Here is a 27,823-nt window from a genome sequence, read left to right as displayed (position 1 = left end):
GATTTGTGTTCTGACATTATGTAGAGGCAAGGATAGTGAAGACTGTTGTGGTTCATATAAGTAGTACAAATAATAGGGCCAATGCAGCGCAAAGTTAGGCTCCGGGATTGATCAGGATTGGAGCCAAACTCTGCACCGCATTGGCCCTCCAGGGCAAGATTTCAATAGCCCTGATCTAGAAAGATATAATAAAGCAACAAAAGTACCTTCTGTCTCTCATTTTTATATATTGATGTAAGGGTTGTCTGTTTATATGTATATATATATATATATTCAGTACAAATATGTACCACCAGCTGAGCAATTTCTGTTTCTCTTTTTCAGAAGAATTGATGGTGAAGTTAATATGCAAAACAAAATGTTCTATATATTAGATATAATTAAGAATAAAATTCTAATAAAACACGTAATAAATAAAAAAGACTTACACAGTGATGCTGCTGCATCACTTCACAAACAAGTTTTATTAGTCATCACAAGATACAAAATGTTTATATATATATATATATATATATATATATATATATATATATATATATATATATATATTTTATCGATTTATATTTTTTGTTCTTATTTTTTTACTCATTTGCAAGAGGAATCAAAACATTTAAGCTGTGGACAATAACCAGAAAGATAGTAAAGTAGAGAAAGAGATTTCAACCAAGAAAAAAATTAAAAGAGGGAATCGATGGCTGCACCATAATTACAAAATTTCTATCTGCATTTTTCTCCAAAAACTTATCTGAAATGCAACATATCTTCCACTTTAATTTGACTTTCATTCCTCCTGTAATGTCAGTGTTTGACTTATAGTTTTCATGAAATTACGTGAGGGATTCATCAGAAATGTGGAGTCACTGGGATGAACAGTGGAGACATGAGTAGGCTTAACTGGAATCTGTGCACCTTTTCCCACATTCTGCTCTGCATGTACGGGCAACTGTCTTAATTCTGTGTAACAGATTCAAACTCTAAAATGGAAATGAATGTACATGTAAAGGGCAGAAGGAAGTGTAGAATTGTGTAGGCACACATTCCATGCAAGCCTACACATGATCACGGCTTAAGTTGAACATGAGACCTGACAACAGCAACGCTCATCCTCAAGACACCGCTTTCCTTCCCCCTACAAACACCACCCAAATAAACAAGAGGATTGTGAAGCAAACTCCCATATCACTGATGATGTGTACGTAACAGGACTAAGTCATCACCACAGTGAATCAGAGGACAGCATTAGAGAAAGCAAACAGAGAAATGCACTTCTCTTTAGATAATTACATTTTTGTTAAGAGTGAAGGCAAGAAAGAAATCCAATCCTGAATAACTTAAATACAGGTCCAAGTAGTATATTTGTGTGTGTGTGTGTGTGTGAGCATTCATTTAAAGTAGATTTGATACTACACGCTGTAGGAAGGCAGAACTGATTGGGATATGTGTTTTTGAGTGTCCAGTAAAGCAGCAAAAAAGTAGTAGTGATGGCACTCAGAATTTTTTTTTAGTCAAGTACTGTAACTGAAACCAAGAATCATTTGTCTACTTGAATAGTATACGCTTAGAATGATTTCACAAGGTAAATTAAACTATGCGTTTCTTAAAAATAAATATATCAAGATAATCATAAAAACTCACTACCAAATGGGTTAAAAATAATGAAATCTAATTTTGTTCAATTACTGATATTTATACATTTTAATATTTAAATTATTATCTAGAAATATAAGTGCTTTAAGTTGACATTTTAATTTTCTAACAATAATCTGCTGTGTAAAAAGGCTGCAGAAATAGTTTCTCGCAACTCTTGTAGTTTAACACTTTCCACCATAAAAGTGGATCTTTATCTATAGTGGAAAGCTTGACTCTAGCAAGAACCATAAAGATTAAAACATTGCACAATTAAAGGGTTAGTTCACCCGAGAATGTTCACCCACGTCTTCCGGTTCCTCACAGTCAGCAGAAGTGAGAAAAAAAAAAAGTGTTTACATTTGAAATCTGGATATATATATATATATATATATATATATATATATATATATATATATATATATAAAAAATGTATAGATTCGCTACAGGGTGCCTTTATTCACCACCCCGAGCTGTGTGAGGGACATTTTGTTACAGATGAGCGCACTTTATTTCACGTCTTCTGAACAGCTGACGACAAACACCTGCTTACCACCATTGAAAGGCTTGGAAGAGCAAGAATATTTTTTTATATAACTGCAACTGGCTATTACTGAAATAGAAATGTCACATTCACCTAGGATGCTTCGAGGGTGAGTAGAAGATGCACAAATTTTCATTCTCGGGTTGAACTAACCCTTTAAGTCTCTAACCTCTCTATAGCACAGACTTACCCAACACACTTACTGTAGCTGCAACATGATTTATAAGTGAAGGATTTAGTAAGAATGTTCATTTCAGCAAAAGGAAAAACAATTTGCAATTAGTTTATTGAAGTAGTTAGATGTAGAACAAGTACTCGACTAGTTGATTACTCATGCATATCCCTAATACTAACCTCAGTGGCCACATAGGCATGTATGCATACACGCATGTAGTTGCTGTGTAATTTGTGAGTGTGTATGTATGTGTTAGTGTGTCTGCTTAGTCATGGGCATTCATTTCACTGCGGTAGAGCTTTGAGAATAGCATTAACCTCTTCAGCCACAGCGGTCAGTGCAAACTCAAACTGATCCTGAAGAGAGAAAAAGCATAGATCAGCATCTCTTTTAATAATACTATAAGAATCAATAAAAAATATGTAACTGCAACTGAGGGGAATGGGAGAGGTTACTAATGCTATGATGTTTTATAGGTATAACAGTGCCTTGATTTTTGATATGGGGCTCTGTGGTGTAACTGAGAACAGCTCTGTTGCTGTGTCCTTCATTACCTTGGTGCGCACCATTCCTGGCCTCTGGTCTCGAATATGTTCCAGGGTTGCAGCAATATCGATTTCCTTTACTCCTGAGTTGGAAACAAAACAACAAACATTTTCAGTATGCCCTACTTTCCTAAACACTAAATTATTTCTTCACAACCTTACAGGTTTCCATCATGTGCTGACCTTTAGCCATGCGGTTCAGAACCATGTCGATAAGGATGTATGTTCCAGTCCGACCTGTTCCATCACTGCACAGAAAGGTTGTTACTGTGAGCAATACACTTTGAAAAAAAAAACATCTGATGTGCCAGTACAGTACATTCAGTATCAATGCAGTACTTCATACACACAAGAACTATGGTTTAAATTTTAAAATGCTTAATAAAATGTAATGTTAGATGGCTCTGCATCTCTTGCATTTTGTCTCCAAAACATGTCAAACTACGTTCTTTAATTTTCAATTTATTAAAAAAATATTTAATTCCTCATATGCATCAATGTGTTTAAAATACCTGCAGTGCACAATGATGGGGCAGGAGCGGCCACGGTAGCACTTATTGACTTTCCTGAGGGACAGAAAGAGATTTCCTGAAGGAAATATCACTGCTTGCAAGGCAGCAATAGTTTCAAAGTTAGATTAGCTCAGGACTAGATCAGCAGTTGTCATGACATGTCGGCTGTGCACAAGAATACACATGACACTATAAAGGTGTATGCAGTATAAAGGTTTACCAGCAGAAGATCAATCAAAATCCATGCAAATCTGCCATGTTAAACAACAAACAATATATATTTGTTTTTTTGCTTTACATTTTTACTTGAATAAATGCCTATAGAAATCAGTTTGTTTGGAATAGGTTTGGAATAGGTATGATTTTTTGTTTAATTAATTAATTTATTTTTCTGAAGTCTATTATGCTCATCAATGCTACATTTATTTGCCATGAAAATTAGATGGTTTGATTGAAACTGAATTAAAAGTAATTTAATTAAACAATTAGAAAACTGTTTTCTGTTTTAATATGTGACCCTGGACCACAAAACCTTTAGTCTTAAAGTGCATATTGCAGGTTAAAAAACATTTTCAAATTCATATCTAACCTTGTGGTAATGTGGTAATGGTTCAAACTCCATATGAACCATTAATGCAGAATTTGAAAATGTTTTACAAGACGAGAGGGCACAAATTTAGAAAAAAATTTGAAATGTTTCCTTGACAGTTCTCAAAAACTGCTTTTTTTCTAACATTGCGTCATATTACTCTGCTTTGAGCGGGCATGAGTCGGTGTGTTTTTGGTAGTTATTATTTCAATATATAATTATTATGGTAAATTTTTGTGTTGTGGATGTTGCTCTATCTCCAGCCTGTCAGGACATAGAGTCCACAGGTTTCCTAACAAGAAAAAGGACGTTTTATTCAGGGCCAGGGTGCGTTTGTGTGAGTCCAGTGGTCAAGCAATATATCGCCAAGGCCGATATATTGGCCAACATTTTACATTTTTCAAATATCGGCATCTGCCGTTAAGATTTTCGGCTTGGCTGAAGTGTTTGAGGGATTAAGCAAATACACATTTATATAATTTAAACAAATCTCTGAATGACTAATGCACATTTCATTTCACAAACCTAAAAGACTTAGTCGAATCCAACTGTGAGATCTTGTGAAGTGTGTATGTATATCCAGCATAATCACATGACCTCTGTGACGATCGGTCGTGTGAATTAAATGCTTTCAACTTTAAACTTGTGATTTCAAATTATGCTGGGCTTTATGCATTTGCCCACTGTAATATTCATGTAATTTTCACTGTGTGCTGTATGTAAACTGAATTTTACCCTTGGTTTATTTGAAAATTATGATTCCCAATTGCAGAGGTGGGTAGTAACGAGTTACATTTAATTCGTTACATTTACTTGAGTAATTTTTCGGGGGAACTAATACTTTTCGGAGTATATTTAAAAATGGGTACTTTATACTCTTACTTGAGTAAATTTTTTGGGAAAAATCTGTACTTTTACTTCGTTACTGTGGGCGACGCTCCTCTCGTTACTTTATCTTAATGCAATAAATGTTATAAATGCTTCAGTTTATTCCAAACGTGCTGTCTACTTTTCTCTGGGCAATGAGCAATGCCCATTTGTGAATGATTCATTCTTTTGAGTCAATTCTGTTCAAAGGCTTGATCAAACCAATTGGCAAACGAGTGAATTGGTTCATGAATCAGTTTGAATGAGTCGTTCAGTTCCCTGCCACACGCGCTGAGCATCTGAAGCGGTTCACTCAGAGTTGTAACGTTTAAAGGGGGGGTGAAATACTCGTTTTCACTCAATATCCTGTTAATCATGAGTACCTATAGAGTAGTACTGCATCCTTCATAACTCCAAAAAGTCTTTAGTTTTATTATATTCATAAGAGAAAGATAGTCTGTACCAATTTTTCCCGGAAAAACACGACCGACTGGAGGCGTGATGTGTGGGCGGAGCTAAAGAATCACGAGCGCCAGTAGGCTTTTGCGTTGAGAGCGTTTGGAAGCTGTGACATTACCTTGAGGAAAAAAACATCATCCAAAACAAACCATGGCTTACAGTCAGATTCAGCCGTTTATTTATGATCCAGAATCAGATCCCAAGGCTGAAACTGAACGAGAGCAGCAGCAGCAACGACTCGCTCCGAGCGGGGCTCGAACCGGGGTCTCCGGCATGGGAGGCGGACACACTAACAAGGAGGCAGAGATATTTGAAGCAGTTTTACTCACCGCCTGCAGTTCCAACACACGATCGTGACCCTTTTTCGTTGGGATTGGATCATCCTTAAGAAATAAACGATACGCAAATCCGTCGTCAAACTGGGCCTTGTTTGTAAAACAAGTATCTTCGAAATGCAGGGAACAAACACAAACACTTGCACAACTCCGTTGATGCTCTGTAAAAATAAACTCCATCCACTGGTCCCTTAATGCTGTTTTTTCTTTGGTAATCTGTGCAGGGTTGTCTTGCCCTGGCAACCAAAAACACACTCCTTTTGTGACATTTCACGATGCTCTCGCTCTGATCAGTGATTGTCTGTGCTCAGCCTCTCAGTGCTCTGCTATACGGGAGCGTGCGCTCTTCCGGCAGACGTGCCCTTAGGACCCATATAAGGAAATTCCGCTCCATCTAACGTCACACAGAGCCATACTCGAAAAAAACTTTCCGAAACTTGTGACAAACCGGAAGGAGTATTTTTGGAACAGAAATACTCCTTCAAACGTACAACTTAATTTTTTAAACTTTGTCCATGTTTAGCATGGCAATCCAACTCTTTAACAATGTAAAAAACTCAGCATGCATGAAATAGCATTTCATCCCCCCTTCAAGAATATCAGCAGCATTGAAAACGGGGCTATGGAACTGCACTGAGTTGAAAGCAAATCTGCAAAGACTATTTTTTGCTTGCGATGGAGATCCTTATTAGATGAACACTGTGTGTGCTGTCTACTGTTTAACAGGTAATAACTTGGGCTACATTTGATTACAGTACACGATACCACTGTGACATTAGTTTGTTGTTGTAAGTGTGTGGCTTATAACAGAGGGGAGTCAAGTTGAATGCAACTTCCAAAAGACAAAAAATAGCTGATTAAGATTTTATTAATTTTAATACAATCACACCGGTGCGAGTACGTTCAGCAAGTCATATCATCAGCTGCTAAATTCAGATCTGTGATCGCTTGCTGGCTCTGAGCCAGAGACAGACACGTTTTTACAGCGCTGCGCATTATAACCAATCACACACGGTTTTGTTGAACTTTTGAATGCAATGTCCAATCAGAGGTGTTTAGATGAGTCATCGCTGAAATGCCGGTGCTTCCTTCACTCGCTCAATGACTGAATACCTCTTTCGAGCAAATTCTCTCGTCAGAAACAACAAAGTGCACATGTGTGTACGAATCTATAATTAAGATATTGATTTCACAGTGTTAACAGTTTCAGTGATTTTAATGGCAGTTTCTGAGAGTGATTGAAATCTAGACTGTCAGTCAAAATGATCTTTAATAATGTAAATGTTGTTTGCTCTCTTTCTGAACAATGAAAGATTAGTAGCAATATTTATATCACATTAACTTTCAATGTTAAATTCACATTTAATATAAAGTCAGTTGTATTAAAAATATGTTATTGCATGACACCTATATCTGTTTCTTAAGTAAACAGACAGGGTTTTATAATAAATTACATAAATTGGAGTAAAGGCTGATGAAATATATACATTTATACACACACACATACATTACATACATTTTATCTAAAATCTCAGAATAATAAATGACCTCTGCCCTAAACATACATGTGTCTGCTGGCCTGGAAAGGTCCATGCTCCTGTCTGAAGTGCATGTAGACTGTCTGTAGCACATATGTGTTCAGACAGCAAGCCTCAAAGCCTGGGTGCAAGGTCAGACGCTGCACATCAAGTGGAAAAAAGCAGAGTGATACCACAGTCAACAAGCCACATCGATACAAGCCACATCAACCAAAACACAGAAAAACATGAACTGGAAGGACGTGAATGAAGAAAAGAGAGAGACACAGAGAAGGAAATAATAAACGACTGAGATGTCGACAGAGAATCACGCAGAGAGAAAGTGGGAGAAGGGAGTTAGGCGATGGAGCGTTTCATCAGCGTTGCTGCAGCCACACCTGTCTGTGCTCATTTTTATGACTATGCAACTGGAACCAGACTACTAGCTGCAAACCACAAAAATGACACAGACAGCTGTGCAATACTCGCTACTGCGCTCCATCGCTCTCAGAAAGAGACAGAGAGTGGGTAAGAGGTTCAAAGAGAAAGTGGTAAAGAAGCTGAAGAGAATGGCATAAATAAGTGTGAAGAGTGATGGATTGACATCATGTAATGGCAGTTGGAAGAAAAGAGAGAGCAAATGGAGAATTTGTGGTGGAAATGACATACACATATATACACATAAAGCGGTCACAATTTTATATTTTGGGTACAATAACATTTGCCTTATAAAAATTGCAATTATTTCATCTTTTTATGTGTATGACACTTATAATGTAAACTTATTACACAAACAGCTTAAAGGGCTCATCGAATTAAAATCTGACTTTTTCCGTGTTTAAGTGCTATAATTGTATGTCCTTGCATCTACCAACTCAGAAAACATGAAAAAGAATAACCCAGTAAGTTTGGTTTTGTAAGCCTTTCTCTGCAAGCATGTGAGAAAATTAGCTGATCAGATTTCACTCCGCCTCGGACGTAGGAAGGGGTACTTATTATAACATTATCATCCATTTTTCTCAAAGGAGACAAGAGAGGTGTGGATTTATTTTAATTTTAGTTGAAATCCTGCAGAAGGGGGGGGGGGGGTTATGGGTATGAAGTAACTCATTGTGATAAAAAAGAAAAAAACACAACAAAACGGGTTGGTGTGAGCAGAGCTGTTTTTCAAACGGCAAAAAAGGCGTTGTTTACACAGCCATTGAGTGTCTTTAATCAAAATATGTTACAGACACTCGTGAAGATCTTAATAAATCATGCCAACTTGTGGAAAAAAGTTCATCCGCTGAGCCCTTTAAGAACTTATTTGTTTACCCTGAATTTGAAAACTGTATAATTTGCAGCTGTAGACTTTAGGGATGCTCCGATCTGCTTTTTTCACCTTCGATAATAATACCTAGGGTTCAGTATTGGCCGATACCGATCCAATACCAGTGAAGGTTTTTTTTTCCCATTTAAATAAATGTAGAATTTATATATCTCTGTGTGTGGAACTGATAAATAATTTTTTCACAGTCTAATAAATACAGACTACTTCATTATAAATAGGGATGCATGATAAATATTCCCCGATATTTAACGTGCATCTTGTCAGTTATGCCAGTTCTGTAATCAGCCATGTATCACGCTCAGAGTTCTTCGAGGCTGGCACATCGAGCCCCACACAGAAGAGCACCATCCACTGTCATATCCAGCCACAAAATTGTCCAAGAGAACGACAAAGTCAAAGTTAAAGTCAATCAAAGATGTGGGAGACTGCACTTCAGATGTTGTTGGAGACAGCTCCACTCCTTCCCCCTGGTGGAGGGCTGGGTGGAGAATCTTTACTTTTCTTTTTGGTATCCACATTTTCATTAAAAGAGCAATTTCCCTTTCCATCAAGTTGCAAGGCTCGTAAGTTGACAATGAGCGACGCACTGCCCTCTCATTCTCACCCACAACACCCCCAATCAAGAGTAGCCAAGAGGTCGAGGTTCGGAGACGCAACGCCTCTCCACGCATCTCTAGCCAGTTTCTCTGGGAACATTTTTGCTGTGATGACTCAGATTGCGATGCTTTCAGGGCCATCCTACATCCCCATCGCTACACCACTGTGGGTACGTCGACTGTCTCTTTGATGTCACATCATGTCACCATCACACCAATGTGTCGCTGCCTATTCGGCCCCTGGTCGGACCTTGCCTTTCTACGGGCTGGGGTGTCCTTAGAACATGTTGTTGTCATGACAGATGCCTCCAACATGGGCTGGGGTGCGACGTCCAACTGGCAGGCAGCTTCAGGGTCCTGGACAGGACGCAAACTGCTTTCGCACACATACTATCTGGAGTTGCTGGCAGTGCATATAGCTTTATGGCGTTTTCAGCTGCTGTTGCTAGACAAGCACATGTTGGTCCACACGGACAACACTACGCTGTTTTGTACATCAACCGACTCAACCGGCTAAAGTCACTGCGTGCTGTCCACATTACAGGGGAGCTCAATCACGCAACCGACATGTTCTCACTATAGCTCACTTTCACCAGGGAATGGCAACTCCATTCCCAGATGGTCCAGTTGATCTGGAGTCTGGAGCCTAGGTAGACCTGTTTGCATCCCATGAGTCCACCCACTGTCAGCTGTACTATTCCCTGACCGAGGCCCCCCTGAGCATGGATGCACTGGCACACAGCTGGCCTCTGGCGCTACGCAAGTAAGTGTTTGCCTAAGTGAGCCTGCTCACACAGACACTGTGCAAGGTCAGTGCAAGGTCAGTGAAGAGTGTATATTGTTCGGGCTGGCTTACTCTCACATTGTCCTGAGACCCTGGCCTTGATATGTGCCCAAGGTTCCCACCACTCCCTTAAGCAGGGAGGAGGCAGATCTCCATCACCTTCGGTGGTCAGACTTGGTGGAGCAGTCTGTCGCCAGGCCCAGTACTGGTGTTCGCATGCTGGGGGTCCCGGCCAGCCCCTGTACTGGGCTAGGTGCCCATATGGCTTGATTCCATATGGGTAATACCATATGTGTATTCTTCCCTGTGTCTTCCCTTGACACACCCGCTCTGCCAGTCTTTTCTGGCAGCTGTTCCATCCCTATTCTAAGGTAGAACCTGCCTAAGAGACCCCCTCGGACAGTCCATATCAGTATCTGCACATGTCGTCTGCCAAGCTGAAAGAACAAATAGGAATGATCTGAAGCAATCTTTAACTAAAGGTTGAAATCCCTTCCAAAAACGTTTGTGGACGAACAGCAGCATGGCCCTCTCCAGCAGCCATGTACTCATCCTTTTGGTCCCCTTCGGTACTAAGGTCAGTGAATTGGCACTGGGATTTGGGAAGGTTAAGCGACCTTTTGTGTTACACAAGGTACACAAGGTAGTGATGGTGTTCAGGTTGTGGCGTTTTCCATGGACCCCATATGTCGTCCGACATAACTCGTAGTGACCAACATATAGGGAATAGAGAGAACAGAGATATTATGTCCCCATGACACAACCTTAAACCATTCGCTGTTGCCGGGACACGTTCTCGTCTCATCAGCATAAAACCCAAAGAGTGGATGCACCTGTCGCCTATTTATACCTGTAGGCACGGGGAGTGGCTCAGATATGCAAAATCCACTAGCCAATTTTAATTGCCGTTTTCTCTTAAATTCAGAGATTATTGACCTCCCAAGTGAGAGACCCCACATGTCGTTCAACACATACGTACGTAACCGAGATGTTCTCATTTTATTATATACTATTATTACTATCATTATGCAGTAAATTTCTGTACACTATTCAGATTTGTTCTACAGTTGTGGTTACCTCAAATTATTACCATTAAAGCAAACTATCATGACCAGGTGATGATTAGGCCTACACAGATGTGTAAATAGTGATATATACTTTAATGCAATATATATACAAAAAATAGAAGTACATACATACTATGTACAGTATGTAAGCAAGCATGCACAATACCTGCGGAAGTCCAGCAGAGGCCGTGTGGAGGTGGGTATTTCCTGTGCAGGCCAGCTCAGGAAGTGGAATTGAGTGAGGGTACGAGTTTCCTGGGTTTGGACGTTCTTCAGGTAGAAACTCCGCACCAGGAAGTCATTACACCAGATATGCTCAGACACCAGGTTTACCTGAGTGAGATAATTAAAGGTGAACACAATATTTTATGTCGTTTACACTACATAAAACAAACATCTCAAGAAATCTTATTAGATTCACAAGTAACATTTTCACTCAAACCTCATAAATGTGGTAGAGAGAAGAGCCTTCATCAGGCCAGTAGCGATCACACTGTTTTTCTCCATCCTCAACCAGAGCCGTCATCAGTACTATGACAGTACATCCACTTTCCCAAACCATCTGTGCAACATACATGGCTTACAATATATATATACAATATATATACATATTTCTCTGATGGCAAAGCTAAGATTTCATCAGCTATTACTCCAGTGTCACAAGATAATTTAGTAATCATTCAAGAAACTACTAATTAGTATGGAAAAGCTAAATATTTTTTTATGTTAACCGTAATATCGTTTTTTCGATATTATTTTATCAAGTTTATAAATCAATTAAATGCATACTTGATGAATAAAAGTATTAATATCATTGAAAAAAATAACATTTAATTGACCCCAAACTTTCAATGGTAGTGTACATTTCATGCAACTTGTATTTCTTTATATCAAATGATTACAAAGCTATTATTTCCACACACATGTGACTGACCTGCCAGAAATCAGAGATGGTGTGTGAGAGAGGTCCTTGGGTGGCAATATACGCAGGCATCCGGGGGTCATGCTCGATCTAAAAGGTCAATAGTAGACGAAAGGTCAGGGGTCAGCGTTTTAGCCCTTCTTAACCCTGAATCTGCTCATCACGTGACAACAGGCCATTACTGTGATACAATGCGCATGAAGGCTTTATTGATAATCCCTTGTTCTTGACCACAACAGAGCAGCAAGAGATTCCCAACCTAAATATCCTGAATGAGATCAATACAATGTAACCATGGCAACACTGAGAGAGAGGGATTCCAAAACCAGTGGCAGCCTTGGAAGTCTATGAGGAATAAATGGATTATCACCTTGGTAACAAAAAGGGATGAAAGGAAACTAAAGCTTTTTAGCTTTAGATTTTTAGCTTAGATTTCAGCTAAAAAGAGGAAAGGGACCATAATAAAATCTCTTTAAACTGTCATGTTTCATGATGAGTTCCAGGGCAAAGAGATTCATCAAGTGCACATACTCACAATGGTGCTGGCATTGATGTAATCTGTCCTGGAGGGGTTAATCTCAACCTTCAGCTTCACTCTAGAATGGTCATCTGCAAAAACAACTGACAGTTACACACCTTATCCATTAAAAAGAGGAGAAGTCAATCAGGTTGTGTGATGAGACACAGGATGTGATCCAATTTGCGTATTTATGCATTATTCTATGCCATTTTTGGTATAAATAGTGACTTGTATGTTCTTACTGAAAATTTCCTCAAAAACAAAGTGGACACTAACCCTTCAGGCACATTTACATAGAAAATGAAAGAGTTTCAAAACAAGTCGGGGTTGGGAAAGCTTTATGATCTTACTCACAGGGCACGGCATCAGAGCAGCGGTTCTTCTTGACATTACTTTCACTCTGGGCAGCTGAGATGGTGCTTGGTTCTGCCTGGTAGGAGCACAGAGCCTCCCACTCTTTGAGCAAACGGTCTTTATTCTTCAGATGATCCTCCATATATGCCTAGAAGGCATTAGAGAGGGAGAGATAAACTCAGTTGCTCATTCATGTGATACTTAAAAAAAACACGAAAATTTAGAAAATGCTATTATACCAACTAAATTAAAATAGGAAAACAAAAAATTCTTTGTAAACCATGTAGTACATACAAATGTGTATAACCATCTGGAGGGCAATTAATATTCGAAGTGTTTACCAAAGGGAAAAAATTAAGCACCGTTTACACCAAGGACAATAACTGTAACTACAAAGAGTTACACTTCAATTGTACAGTGTACATATTGTTTCAGTGCAATTAAACAACAAGTAATGAGTCAAATAAATTAACTACATGTACTTACTATAGTGTTAAGGTTATGGTTTGGTTTATTACTTTTAATTATGCATAAATTACTATAGAATTTTCATGTAACTGGAGTAACTCACCTTCAAACAAAGTGTTACCCTATATTTTTTTAATAATAGTTCTAGTTCTATGAGAATAGGGAAGTCAAACACTAACACTATTATAATGGGAGAGGAACGATATCATTGGAATCCCTTTGAGAATGTTTTTTTTATTTTCCAGATGATGAATGATAAAAATGTTGACATCTTTGGATTTTAGTGCCAGATGACAAAAGTGCAGTATGTGCTTATAATAAACAAAATGTTAATGTCCATGGTGGTGGATGCTAATATAGTTATGTATATGGGCCATTAATGTTATGCGCTAAATGTACATTTTTCTGCATCTGTAAATAGGGTTATGTGTGTCTACCAGTATCATGTGTCCTGTAGAAATATCCATGTTAGACTGCGCTGGCTCCTCACACCAGGAGGGGGTGCTGCTGTGCGAACTAGGGCTTGGCTGAGGTGCATCAGTGAACTGTGACGACACACTGCTGACTCGTGATGCATCTGTTCCTCCTCCATCACCTCCTCCTCCTCCTGGACCGGCACCACCTGCAGCTCCAACCCTGCAGTCCTGCCTTCCGAGAGAGGACTTAGCAGCCATATGCTGCCGACAAAGATCCTGAGAAATTAAGAAAATAGAGGATGTGAGAAAAAGACTACTGACAAATTGCAGCACATGCAATTCACAGTTACTGAATATTTCAGCTAATCAATTTGCTATGGTTTGCTTATGCTCAAATCAAATAAATCTGATCACATTAGTGTCTGACAGTAACATGCCATCACAAGCAAAGCTGCTAAAATCTGTTGGGATAAAAATAGCTTGGATGCAGAGAATGTCTGTATTGCAGAGATGTGATGCACTGCGCATGCCTAACAGTTCCAAACCTGGTACTCATAATGCGTCACATTTCCTGCTTCAGGTCCAAGGCCCAGTTTCCCTGAGGCCAACTGGCGGGCATGGGTGCGCAGGCAGGCAATGGTCAGTGCTCCCACCAGGAGTCCACCCACACAAGCCACACCCACAAACATAAGGAACACCCATTGGGTGTTGTCACGTACACGTGTTGCCACTGGTAATGCATGGCCATCACTCTCCTGCAAAAACAGAGAGATAAAAACAAACATATGACTCACAAATCATTAATACATCCCATAGCCCCAATTAATGTTGCTGCCATCAAGCTAACATTGAACAGTTTGTGTCTGTGACTGTGCATCTGTAACATTTTGAAATGGAAAAGTGAAGGAGAGAAGGTCTATGAAAAAAGACAAGTAATAAAAACGAATATTTGAAACAGGACTAACAATCCCACCCTCTTATTTGGAAGTATCTCAGTGGGGTCACTGGTTGCTATGGCAACATCACAACGTTTCATATAAGCACCACTGTCGTTAAAATTACAATAGACAGAAAGCAAGGAACAGATGAGAGAAAACAGAGGAAAAGACAACATAAATCCTTTATTACAAGGCATTTCAACACATAGGAATCGCATCATATACGCTGGTAAATTACTCTGCTGGAATGATGCAGACCACCACACAGGAGCCAAGGCATTACATCATCACTCCAGTGCACACTGCACTGACCTTGTCGCCACAGCAACCATCTTTACCTGACATCACAGTCTGTGCGGAGATTCTGAGTGCGAATCATTCTGATTGGTCATTTTTTTATTGCGCGTTCTTTATTTCATCAAATCACTGAGCAGTTCAAGGAAAACGGCTTACTGCAGGTTACTAGATTCAAATAAAAACAGGCTGGCTCGGTGGCAAATTAAACTAATTTATTGTACTACTGTTTTATGAGCCTGAAACCACTGACTTCGAAGGGTGAGTAAAATGAATGCTGGGAAAACTAAAGATGTAGAAAGTGGTAAAAACGGTCACATTTTCCTATTTTTCCGCCACATGTGGTCTTTAAGAAATTACTTACCAAAAACGAGTGTACTGAAATGACAGGAAGGTGTAATTATTTACGGGATAAAAAGCTGATTTATTTGTTTTACTGCCCCGTATGAGCTTTTATCTGATTAATAAACATGTTTAATATAATGTAACATGACATTAATACAACGTAACATGTAATTAAGTTCAAGTTAAAGTTTAACTCACCAAAAAATCAATAAACTAATGGAGCACGAAAAGCGCTCGCGCCCGGTGATCCACCGAAGATGAGCTCAAATCTGTACGTGCAATAACTGTAGAGCTCTTTTCCGCCGGTTTGATATTTAAATTTCGTTCAGTTTTGTTAGGAGCTGTAACGTTTGTAAATGTATGTTCGCGGCAAACGAACAACGGTGAGGGAGCTCAGCCCTGGCACGGACATCGTGATGTTTTGCGGAATGTTGCGTTGTGAGGGAAGAAGCGTTTCGGATGCCAATCGGCCGCGCGCTTTGAGTCGTGTACGCGCCTGACAGTTTGACACGTATGATGTCGTTGTCATAGCAACAAAGCAAATGAGAAGGGGGTGGGTGTCTGGGGTCTTGTGAGATGTTCCCTGCTCAAACATAGAAGAGATAGAACGTCATGGGAAAGGAATAAACAATGGGCACAAAAGTTAAGAAGTTTTACCATTTCTGCACATCCTTACCTCCCCAACACCTGCCTGAAGCACCTGCAGACCAGTCTCTGATTCTAGAAGGTTCTTTTGAGCCACTGCATGTAAAAAAAATAAATGCGAAGACAAAGACAGCTTATTCTAATGTTTTCTCAGTATAATTGTTTTTATAAATAGTGGTATATATCACTGTAACGCATGCCATCAAGTAGCATATTGTTATTATAAAGCTGTGGTAACAGCAATATGATAAAATATACCAGTGTTCAATTAATATCTATTTACATTAATTATTTATACTAGTCCTATATAGGCTTAGTACATTAATATAGAATTCAGCAAATGTGGGTCACATCATGTATGTATTCACAAGTGACGTTAGTGTAGCTCTTAAGGACAGCTATATTAGTGTACATCTAACTGCTGCCAAAATAACTGTTTCATCCATATTTAAAGGTGCTGTTTGTAAGTTTTTCACTTTACTAAAGCAAAGATACCATAATATGAAACATGCTGAGTTATTATACTTTGTTGTCTGAAAAACAAGTTATTCAGCTTTGAAAAATGTGTGTTTCTGGCTGCCATTTTCTATTCAATTTGATTTTAAAAGACCTCTGCTCTGTCATGCCCCAATATCCTGTTTATGTCAAGACAATAAAACAAATCCTATAAGGTCTTTAATTTTTATATTACTTTGCATGACTGTGCATTTAGCCATTTTTTTTGTCACAGAGACACTTGTGTGACAGACATAACTATTAATAGCCATGAAACATTGTCTTTATTACTTACCAGCCTTTTCGGACACCTCACTTGCTGTTAAATTCTGACTGTTCGGTAGCACCCGGAAAGTGACAGCTGGACCAACCACACTGTAGAACAGAATTTTTTTTATCACATGCAAGTTTTCTGTATGATTATGTGCAGGGTTTGTAATAATTTTTTTACTCACCAGTCAATTTGGCAACAAAACTTTTGCCCATTCACAATTTATATTATTACATATAAAACCAGATGATCAAAAGTAAAGCTTAGATTTAAATATATTTCTTATTAAATCTGACTCAGATTTGTTTATTAGCTTTCTTTTTTACGACCGTCAATCATTGTTTGTAAATACCATAAAAATAAAATAGAAACAAAATTCTCTGTGACTTTTCACATATTCAAATTGTAAAATCATTCCATGATGTGGTGCTTCTCATCCATTGCGCAAATATTTAATACATACAATACTAATATTTAAAGAGACAATAAGTAACTTTTTAGGTATTTTATTATCTAAAATCAATATTTTTATTCATAAATATGCCCTCAATGGTGTACAAATACCTATGCCAATGTTTAAACTAATCCTTGTAAATGAAGAATTTATTATCTTTATATACATGGGACGGGTAGGTCGACGGAGGCTTCCATGTAGTTCCGCCATCTTGCAAAACTATAATAGCAGAGAGGGACAAAAAGTACTAAGCCAACGCGTTTCCACAACGCGTTTTCGGTCAGAGCCAGAAACGCAGGTGCAGAGCAGTGAGAGGCGCTTGAAACTGCACCGGCAAGTTTAAAAGTCTGGATTGCATTCTTATTATGGACCATACATATGCCGCGCCACAGGAGAAGAAAACATAGTCGCCAAAACAGTCAAAAATAGAACGTCAAAGGAAACGTAACCGTAGATTACAGAAAACAAGAGTTAATGTCGGGGAAGCTTTTTCTAGGTGGAAAGAGCTAATGCTTGATAAAGATTTCAAAAGAGACGCTGAAGTGGCCAGTTTTCTTCTCGACAGGTAAGTCAGTGTTACAATCTATATTATAATATTTTTTTTTATATCTAACAATGCATATAATTCAGAAAATATAACGAATAAAGAAGACATAACTACTAATTACAATATTTCATGTTTTTCACAGTCAGTAATTCATACTGTAACATTCGTTTGTTAGTTGTCATGTTGCAGTTTGTTTGAAATAACACACCTGTTCACCTGAAGGAAAACTCGACGAAGTGCTATTAGAAGACATCCTGTCAAAGCTTTTTGGTACATATCGCCTACCGTAGATGCAACGCACATTTGAAAAAGCGAGGCGCTGGAGAGCAAAATTAGTTTGAATGCAAAATACAATTTCACCACTAGATGGGAGTAATTCCTACTTACTGTCCCTTTAATATACGGTACATATGATAGGTACAAATTGATAGCCTGAATGCACTGTAAGTCGCTTTGGATAAAAGTGTCTGCTAATCCATAAATGTAATTTTAAATGTATTTAATTTAATTTAAATTTAATATAATATGTAATCTTAATTTTATATGTAATATTGTAGTGTTTATTATAAATGATTTGTGCACTTATTTTTTTTTTTTTAAATGGATGTGAAGGTGGGGCTAATGGGGTCTGTCTCATTTCTGCCTCCATTTTGTTAGCAACGCCCCACTTTCAACCAACCAATCAATTTCCAAAGTATGAAATCAAGTCCCGTCCTGTATTTATTTTATTTTATTTTATTTTTTTGTAATTTCAGAAGCCATTTATGCATTTCACATATGTCACAATAGGAAAAATAAACTTCTGTTTCATGCCGACTTTAAAGAGTAACTAAACCCTAAACCAACTTTTTTAAGTTAATGATCTGTAAGAATAGGGCTTTATTAGTGCTGTTCATTGATTTGAGTAACTTTTTTGACATCTGAGTATAAAGTGTTTTAATTCTACAATATATGGTGTAAAAACGTCTGAGTGCTGCTCTCTTCAGGTTGAACGGTGGCTACTGCAGTTGATTTTTCCTATTGGATGTTGCGGTGCCAAGTGACGTAAGCAGTTTCCAGCTCACCACGCCCCTTGGTACGAGCTACCACGCCCTTGGCAGTATAAAACCATCTTGTTCCATCAAAATGACTGAGTCAGGAGTTGGAATTGCGAGTATTGAAAACGACCAGGATAGACTATTATAGCATCTATTTAGCAAAGCATTTATATACTTATTTAGATTATTTCGTGTAGCCTATGTAGTTAATTAGCATAGTTGTTAGTGTAACGTTAGTATTATTAGAAGCATAGTTAGTTATTAGCGTAGTATTGCATCAGTTAGGATAGCTTCAAGTTGGCATAGATTTATCTGTATTTAGTACAGTGGTCAGGATGGTGCGTATGTGTAGTGTTGCTGGTTGCGACAGCACTGCTGGACTGCATAGTTTTCCAGCAGACTTTAAAATTAGGTGCCAGTCGTTGCATGCACTTGGCCTTGAAATTCCCGCCTAGAGCTAGAGTGTGCAAACTGCAGTTTACGCGGGATTGCTTCTCCAACGCAATGGAGGTGGAAATGGGCTTCTCCACACAGCTCGCGCTGAAAAGCGATGCGGTGTGGGAGTTAAGACCGCAGTTTGAGCCAGTGGCTCGAATTGATATTGCTCAGGCCGCAGACACCTTGACATCCTCCACTTCAGGTGAATGTGGGGGAGAAAAGTCCTCTATTTCAAATGAACTCTCTGTTGCAAAGCTACTTGTGTCACTACAGTCACTCTCCATTTTCAGGTTCACGCCCCACGCACTCAGCCCCGCCCTCGGTTCATCCCCTCTATCTCCGCTGTGCTCTGCCCACTTTTCAAATATTGCTAGTGGGTGGAGTCAGGTTCTGACCAGGGGTTTAGTTATCCTTTAAGCTTTGTCTTGAAGGCTCATCTAAGGGGAAGGGCTCTGATAATGATGGATTGCAAAGTGATGACATAATTTATTAATCATAACCTGCCAATTGGCTAGTGAGTTTATATGCATTACCCACCACGATTGATTTTCATCCCCATTTGGTGAGTTGGTGGGTGTTAATGTCTGTTAGATATTGGGATCTAAGCAATAAGGGGAGGACAAGAAGTGGAGCAAATCCACTTTTAAAGGCCAATTCATTCCATTCCCTTTTCTCTCTTTCATTCTTTTTAGCCACCCCCCTCAGTCCTCCAAGGGCAATGGATCAAGGTTCCAGCTCACCACAGTTTGATTTAGTAAAAAGGGTTAGTGGGATTAGCATTTGCTTCCTAACCACATCAGCAAACAGCAATCAAGACTGTTTACATTATGTCAAATTAGCAATGCATTGGTTAAGTTAAGTAAGGCTATACAACTTGCCAATGTAGAAATTCTGTGTTGGCAAATTACTTTGCAAGCTTTAGTAAAGGGCTAGTATACTTTCAAGACCTAATCAAGGCCCACCACGAAAGCAAAACTCTACTCCGCTTTTGCCACCTCCCTGCTCTAAACCTAGACCTACCTGATATTGATGAAAGAGCAAGTGGTGATATGGATCCTCTCAGCAAGGTTCTTCAGTAGACGAACCCCATCAGGCAGAGTGAGAAGGTTGTAGAGACACATATGCATTCATACACCCCCCCCAAACACAGACACATACACAATTTCACAAGCACAAACAAACACAGAGCTCACGAAAACAACACACAAACAGACTCTGCACTGAATAGCCAATTTGATGTGTGGCCCCAGGTCCGTCCTTAATGTGGTGTTTTGAAAACAAATACCACATGACCATAATTTACTTTCAGACAAAAGGAACACCCACATAGACTAACACTCTTATAGTCTAACAGTCAAAACTGTTAGTTGTACCTCTGATTTGTGACAGTGTATCCAAATTCCTCCTTTAAATTGGTTTCATTATTTCCTGGTTTCACACTCAAGGTTCCTTTGCCAAGTCGTCCTTCCTCTTGTTTGAGAGATGAAGGCCCTAGTACACCAGCACCCAATGGGATGTATTTATCCTCAGAGGCCCCTTGAGACCCTTTAGAGGAGCTTTCAGGCCCAGGGTTGAGTTGAGAAGGGATGGAGGAATTAATAGCCTGTGCAGAAGCCTTCTCCATCACATGGGTCATCTCTCCCTCCATAATCTTCATCTGATAGAGCACATAAGACATGCCATGTCAGGTTAACTGCCTACAGATAATAATTATTCCATGTATGTACACAGAAAATAAAAGAAAATCTGTGTAGAAACAATTTTCAGTAAGAAATTGCATGTAAATTTCACAAAAAGTTACAAAGAAATGGCAAGTAACACATTGAATTAAACATGACATTTTTAAGTAGAAAAACTTTGTTTTATTTGCAATGTAAAAAAAATATTTTACATATAATGTTCCTCTTTCTAGTCTTTTCTCCCTTTTTCTCTTTAAAATGGTTTTGAGAGGGCCATAAAGCAGTGACTGTTAATTTTCCAACCAACAATGATTACTGATATAACAGGGCTGAAAGGGTGAGGAAAAGATATGATGCAGCAGTACTAAAGCACCTAAAATACAGTGTGCAGAGATTAACTAATGTTGAGTAGATAGACCTACAAAACAAATCACACATAATCATGGCTCATGTTTCCTACATATCATTTATTTATGTTCAGAATTTTTTGAGTTTACACTTGGTGCCCCCTGCAGGTAATATATAGCATTACTACTGAGTCTAACCTAACCTTGTAATATTACTAAAGGCTGGAATACTCAATACGACTTTTGTACAGATTTTTTTTTTATTGCACCGATTTAGAGTTTGAACTAGTCAAAGCCAGTCTAGAGCTGACAGCTTTCACAGTAAATTGTATTGTGTACGATGGGCACAGTGTTTAGCTTCAGATTCCATCAAGTCGTCGGAAATCAAACGTTTGATATTTTGAGACTATTTTTGAATGCATTTTGTTTTCATTTGTCATGTGTCACCAATAATTTTTCTCTGCATGAGTTTAGTTTTCAGAATGAACTGAAAGTCATGATCCTCACTCATTTTAGGGTGTGATGTCCAGTTTTTCCTCAGTAAATGATGTCTAATGTTTTTTAAATCTATTCAGAATTTAAAAGTCAGGTAGAGTAGTCCAACCTTAAATCACTTAAAAACAGAGAAACATTTTGATGCTCACCACTTTTGGAGACACAGAGGAATCCTTTATTTCAGCTGAGTGAATGAAAATAACCAGTTTATTTGACATATTCTTTTGAGCTCCAACTTTATGGTGAGTATATTTTGGAATTTAATACTTATATTCTATAAAATGCGAGGGCGCTCACATTTTCTCTGATTATTTGTTGGTTTGTTTTGCAGGAGCTGAAGGACAGTGAACAGACGCTCCATCTCTTCCGGGTTCAGGTGGTTTAGATCAAATCCATGTTGAACGAGCAGCTCATTTAGACTTTGTTGAGTGGGTCCTGGAGTCAGAGTTTAGAATTAATTGCGAAATTATGCAAATACTTTGAAGGAACACATTTTTAAAGTATAAACATTAACACTATCAGCAACACTTTATTTTAATGACCAATTCTCAATTTTTAATTAGTTGCTTATTAGCATGCATTTTACTAGCATGCTGGCTGTTAATTAGTACTTATAAAGCACATATTATTGCCTTATTCTGCATGATCATATTTTAGATCTCTTAATCCACCTCATACATAAACTTAACAACTACCTTAATAACTATTAATAAGCAACAAATTAGAAGTTTGTTCAGGGAAAACTCTTAGTTAATAGTGAATATGTGTTCCTTATTCTAAAGTTTTCCCACACTATCTTATCACTGTGCCCAGAAAACACACCATACTTGTGAGGACCTTTCTTTTGCTCCTGTTGGCCACTGATCTTTTCATCCTGGGAAAATAAGTCCTTGCTATAGTAGTCAAGCGGGAAGTCCAGATCCTGGAAAAAAGATGAGGTGGAGTGAGGTGCTGCCACATGATGGCGTGATGTGGGCTGTGCAGGCGAAGAAATGAGTAGAGTCATCAGATCCTGCAGAAGCTGATCTTCTTTATCTCGAGATGGAGGAAGTGGTGAATTTCCCCTAATACGAGCGGAGGCCGGTGGGTACCTGCCTCCCTCCACCAGGTTCAAAGAACGCTCCTCTTCATCTTGGTAGCCATACTGTAAGGGAAAAAGACATGATGCTGGAATTAAAGAGAAGTAGTTGTAGACTATATCCAATGCTCCAAGCTACAATCAGTGCAGTGTAACAAAAGGGCTTTTGTTTGTGTTTGGGCTCTCACTCGCTGGTAACTATAAGGATCCAGACTCTGCATATGGAGAGATGACTGAGGTGGATCGACAATCATGTAGTCCATATTGGGCTGCACAAGTTTGGGTTTGAGCTTGTTTGTAGGGTTACTCCAAGACCTTTGATAATGGAGATATTCAGAAATAATCAATGCGGTGAAAAAAGTAAAGTGAGAGAAATGTGATTACATGATAAAATTGTAAGTGTTACTCTGTGGATGGGTCATTCTTTAGCCCAGAAGACAGTAGGATTTGTGGAACTTTGCTAAGCTCTTTCTTAATCATTGATTGGGTGACATCATCCTGCCAAGTTAATCCTGCAAAATAATTCACATCAGCTCAGAGCAACCAAAAAAAGCATATAATGTTTGTATACTTGTTTGTAAATGCTTGTATACGTACATATAACTTTGAAAATTATATTTGAAAGCTTAAAAAATAAATAATGATTAATGACAAACATCATGAGTTATTAATATTTAAGCTTAGTTTCTCAGGGTAAGGATTCACATTTGTCTGCAGTAGACCTCTCTATGATATATCATCAAAAGTTTTTTTATTATTACTTTTTTTATTTAATAGATCCAGACAAAAAAATGACATTGTCATGTCATCAAAAAATGTCATGTCATTAACTTGGGTATGTTTACGCATATATTTACTCATTAATTTGACCTTGGTTACTGTGGCAACATGTGAATGATTTTCTGTCACATGCCGGTGGTTGAATCATCAATTTGCCCATTGTGTTTACATTGTGTTGTTTCTATGGCAACCATCATTTGTACAAGAGTGCTAAGTAATTCAGTCTGCACTGAAGAAGAATTTTTTTAATTTCTATTTGTAACTCACCATCCTTCATAAGCGTTTGCAGTAATGACTGCAGTCTGTCCAGTAAAACTGCAGTCACCCTGTAGCGAAACCTTTCCTGCTTCTGTGTAAGACACTGACCAAACAGCTCATCTGTAACACACATTTAGAAACCTGTCTCTTTTAGGAAATACAGAAAGTGGACATGGTCTGCTAAGATCAAACTGCATATTGTGCAGCTTTTTTAGCTTTCATGTTATTATAAACATTTCTATGAGGATCTCTTACTTTTTTCACCCTTACTCTTTCTGCTTCTATTTGACATAAACAGAGACTACGAAAGGGTGAATCGTGTGATGTCACAGTTGCCATGGAAACGGTTGAAGAACAATGACTGGGTAAGACCAGGTGCTGGTGAAAGTAAGTGTTTACTGTGTAGTCAATGTTTTTTTTTACACACTTTACTGCACATATCAGCTTTAACTGACAGCTACGAAATAGTCAGAAATTAAAACCTACACACAATAATCATTACAGTACATGTTTTTGTAATAAAGTCCATAGATTTATCAGCATGATAATAAACAAGACAATTAAGGTAATTATATACATACAAAATAAAAAAAGAGGACAAGACTGATGCATGAAAGCCAAATAAAATATTATAGGATGGCACTGATGCTATTATATTGTGCAATAATTACAGGCACTCTGAGGCAATATGGCAAGTCTTTTCTTTATTGTAATTTTTTTTTTTACATTTTAGGAGGTTCAAAATCTAAAACTAAATATGGCAGCACTCACCATCCCAGCAAACCTGACCACTGGAGCACAGGCCTTCATCAAATAGACAACCTTGAAAGAGAGAAACAGAAAAAGAGAAGAGAGAGTATGAAAGGGTAATTGTTTTTCTGACAAAATAGGCCAACACAGACCCTCTCCTCATGCGTTTTGTTTCAAGATTTTAGTCCAAGCATCACAAACATCCCATAGATATGACTTCCAGTTCCAGAAAGAGCTAAATACAGACCACCAGCACACTTCTGACAATTTCAGCATGTCAGTGTATACAATTGATTATAAGATGCTGTCTGTCAATTTAACACCATAGAAACAAACAAGTAACGATTTGGAATAATGACCACCCACCATAACGAGCATTAGTAAAGATTTGCCAGAATAGTATGAGACAAAACAATCAAGAGTGGCTTCAACTGCCATCTGCATCTCTGTTAAAATGCTTCTTCATGGAATTGACGCATTAAAATTAAAAACTATGGAAAGAAAAAACGTACAAAATCAAGGTCTATAGGACAATTCAATTGTTCATATTTGTTTCAAAGCATACCACAATATCACACACTCTGCCAAACTCCAATTCCTCCAGTATCCTTGCGCTTCCTAAAACATACACACACACTTAAGAGTTGAGCAGACAAATTGAATCACTGGGATGAATGTTAGTTACACGAGGTTGTCTGCTGTACGCCTCTTTTCTATCAAAATAAATACTGAGATTGTTTATGAGCCAAGAGGAGGGGAGAAGAGATAATTGTGCAGTTCCTTCTCACTTGAACACATCCCTCAAGATTCCTTTCTTTTTCTGGAACCAACAATTACAATATCTTATGCAACCTTTAACACATGCAGGGCCGCTGCTGGCCAAATGGGTGCCCTAAGCAGGATTGTATTTTTGTGCCCCCATTCCTCAAATATGATGATGGAAAAAAACACCTATTATAAGGGTGAAAATAAAACTTTAATCAAATAAAAAGTAAATGGATAATTTGTATTATTTACAAATTACAATTGTAGCTCTCGACATTTACCTATGGCTATAAATTTATTATGACTAATTTATTTTATAGTCTCAAGCATTCAGAAATAATGCAAAAGCAAACTACGCAGTTTTACTATGAAAAAAAAAAAACATAGTTTATTTTTGTAAGGGTTGTGATATGCACGTTTTTTGTTGAAGAAATTATAAAGGCTGTGTCATCTATAGCAAAAAGGTGTCCAAAAATGAAAGATTAAGTGAATATTTGAATAAAATGTTTGGTCAGTAGCCTAAACAAGGATTTGAATTTCCTGTAAGTGTAACAGCAGCAATTACTTGGCATTTGCCTCCCTTTGCAGGCATTTGTAATAACATGTACATAATAACATGTACATAAATTGTTTATTTTGTATTTGCCTACATTATGCATTTTAACAGTGTTATTATTAAACAATCAATTTTTGTTTTTGTTTTTTTGAGCAACTGGGATGGTGCCCCCTCTGGGAGTTGGTGCCCTATGCAGACTGCGTACTCTGCGTATAGGGAGCGGGGGTACTGAAGACATGCAAATAAATGTTTATACTGTTCGCCTTCCTACACAACATCTCTCTCAAAGCTTTACGAAACATTCCCATAGAGCTTCTGAGTAACGTGTGCCCTCACAGTGACGGCTGTTATAAGAATGAGGTGGGATGGATCGTCAGTAGTGAGTCAGCCTGCAGAAGCAGAACAAATACAAATGCAGTGCACAAGCGAACATACAATCGCTCTAAGAAACATGCACTCTGACCCCTCTCGCACTCATACGCCCAATCAACCACAAATCAATTTGAAGCAATTGTTCCCAAATCGACCCATTGTTCGCTCTTAAAGAGTGACTACTTCCGCTGTCCATGGTGCTGAATCCTTATTCCACAAGAAACAGAACTAGACCTCTCAGCAATGGACTATGACTGTGTATGAAAGTCGTAAAATGTCTATGAAGGCAGAGGATTGCTGAACTGTTGAAACTATCGCCTCATAAGTAATTAATGGCACTAAATAATCATACAGTATGCCAGAGTAAAAACTGTGTTAACTCTTCCCAAGCTATGGAAGCTCGCGTCGGTGGGGAAATACATTTCTACTTGACTGGTATCGCGCGGTCTGTGAATCGTCCTTATATGATGTCGCCAGATCGCTAAACGCTACCATCCACATTTTTTTCAGAGAATACGAATGTTATATATTTACACTTAATACATTTTTAAAGTTTTAAAAGCTTTAAATACAAAAAGGCTTTTTAATATTCTCAATGAACCCCCGGTTTCACTAATTATCAGTCAACACAAAGTTAGTTTTATAATAGCACATGCAGATTCAAGATTTTATTTGTCACGTACAAGTTATATGACATACAACGAGCAGTGAAATGTAGGTCTGGCATCCTTTTTTTTGACTGTGCAAAAAAAAAAAAAAAAATATATATATATATATATATATATATATATATATATATATATATATATATATATATATATATATATATATATATATATATATAATCATAATTTTTATTGTGTATATAATAAGAGAAAATTAAATTCAAATAATGAAATATACACAATATATTAAACTACTACACAGATGCTGTGTAAACAATATGCATTGGGGATAAGTTGCATGGGTAAGGTGTCATAAAAAGGATTAGAATAATTAGACTAATTGAATACTATTAATAAAATATTAATCGAAATAGTATCATCTGAAAAGAAAAAAAGTGAAAACATGAAGCACATTTCGCCACAACGAAACATTTTCAATAGCTGCCACCAGAGACAAGGTTTTATCTCATCGACGTCAACATTTACAGCAAGCACACTCGATTTTCTTTGACAAAATGCTATTAAATGAGCTTAACAATTTTACAAATAACGTTTTACATGCATGTTCATGCTTCTGATGGTACAGGTGATCAGAAGACGAACATAACCGTTTTTTACTTATTCGTAATGCACCTAATAATTTTCCGCAGCTGAATCATGCAACATTCAGCTGAAGTTAACCTGTGGCTCGTGCTCTTGACGTACCGTATCTATCACCGGTGCCAAGCTGACAACACGCAGTCGCCAAACAGACAATAATCCACAGACACGCCGATTTCATCTTCCCTCGGCTTCTCTCTCCTCTCTTCTCGTTTACAACGACATATTTAGATGACAGCGACCAGTGTAATGTTGTGCGTGTGCCAAACTCCAGAAACACGAGACTTGGGTAAGAGTGTGAAAAAAATGAGTGTTTGGGCGAAGGTGCACCAGCGAGCTCTCGAAGGGCGGGGGTGAGAGGACCGGACAGACAGAAAACCCGGAAAGT

General features: G+C 38.1%; 1 protein-coding gene and 1 long non-coding RNA gene across 4 annotated transcripts; one reads left to right on the top strand and one right to left on the bottom strand.

Annotated features, from left to right (window-relative positions):
• Positions 1 to 2,437: 2,437 nt before the first annotated feature.
• On the bottom strand, positions 2,438 to 27,797 carry LOC128015407 (receptor-type tyrosine-protein phosphatase-like N). 3 transcript variants are annotated; one of them, XM_052599221.1, is made up of 22 exons: positions 27,541 to 27,797; positions 24,499 to 24,549; positions 23,737 to 23,847; positions 23,096 to 23,201; positions 22,878 to 23,004; positions 22,434 to 22,755; positions 21,909 to 22,046; positions 21,761 to 21,795; positions 20,464 to 20,747; positions 16,639 to 16,718; positions 15,880 to 15,944; positions 14,172 to 14,381; positions 13,648 to 13,902; positions 12,743 to 12,890; positions 12,404 to 12,477; positions 11,881 to 11,958; positions 11,389 to 11,508; positions 11,113 to 11,279; positions 3,403 to 3,456; positions 3,074 to 3,138; positions 2,900 to 2,973; positions 2,438 to 2,701 (listed from the first exon to the last, which is right to left on the bottom strand). In XM_052599221.1, the coding sequence occupies exons 1-22, from the start codon at positions 27,614 to 27,616 to the stop codon at positions 2,630 to 2,632; spliced, it is 2,712 nt and encodes a 903-aa protein (XP_052455181.1). In that variant the 5' UTR covers positions 27,617 to 27,797; the 3' UTR covers positions 2,438 to 2,629. The 3 variants fall into 3 exon arrangements, 2 of the variants coding, with proteins under 2 accessions (XP_052455181.1, XP_052455182.1); XM_052599222.1 differs by having other exon boundaries at positions 22,449 to 22,755; positions 27,541 to 27,796; XR_008183896.1 differs by lacking the exons at positions 2,438 to 2,701; positions 2,900 to 2,973 and adding an exon at positions 7,218 to 7,330.
• On the top strand, positions 22,550 to 25,934 carry LOC128015409 (uncharacterized). The gene is made up of 3 exons (XR_008183897.1): positions 22,550 to 22,694; positions 24,026 to 24,092; positions 24,461 to 25,934. It is a non-coding gene; the product is annotated as an uncharacterized LOC128015409 (long non-coding RNA).
• Positions 27,798 to 27,823: the final 26 nt, after the last annotated feature.

This window comes from Carassius gibelio, chromosome A6 (assembly GCF_023724105.1).
Source record: "Carassius gibelio isolate Cgi1373 ecotype wild population from Czech Republic chromosome A6, carGib1.2-hapl.c, whole genome shotgun sequence".
Classification (NCBI taxonomy): Eukaryota; Metazoa; Chordata; class Actinopteri; order Cypriniformes; family Cyprinidae; genus Carassius; species Carassius gibelio.
This window is presented reverse-complemented; position numbering and strand designations above follow the sequence as displayed.

Coding starts and splice junctions, on each gene's coding strand:
- LOC128015407 (XM_052599221.1), bottom strand. CDS start 27,616: ATGAAATCGGCGTGTCTGTGGATTATTGTCTGTTTGGCGACTGCGTGT. Junction 23,202..23,736: donor GCAAACGCTTATGAAGGATG/GTGAGTTACAAA, acceptor ATTATTTTGCAG/GATTAACTTGGCAGGATGAT. Junction 22,047..22,433: donor GAAAGGTCCTCACAAGTATG/GTGTGTTTTCTG, acceptor CTCTGACTCCAG/GACCCACTCAACAAAGTCTA.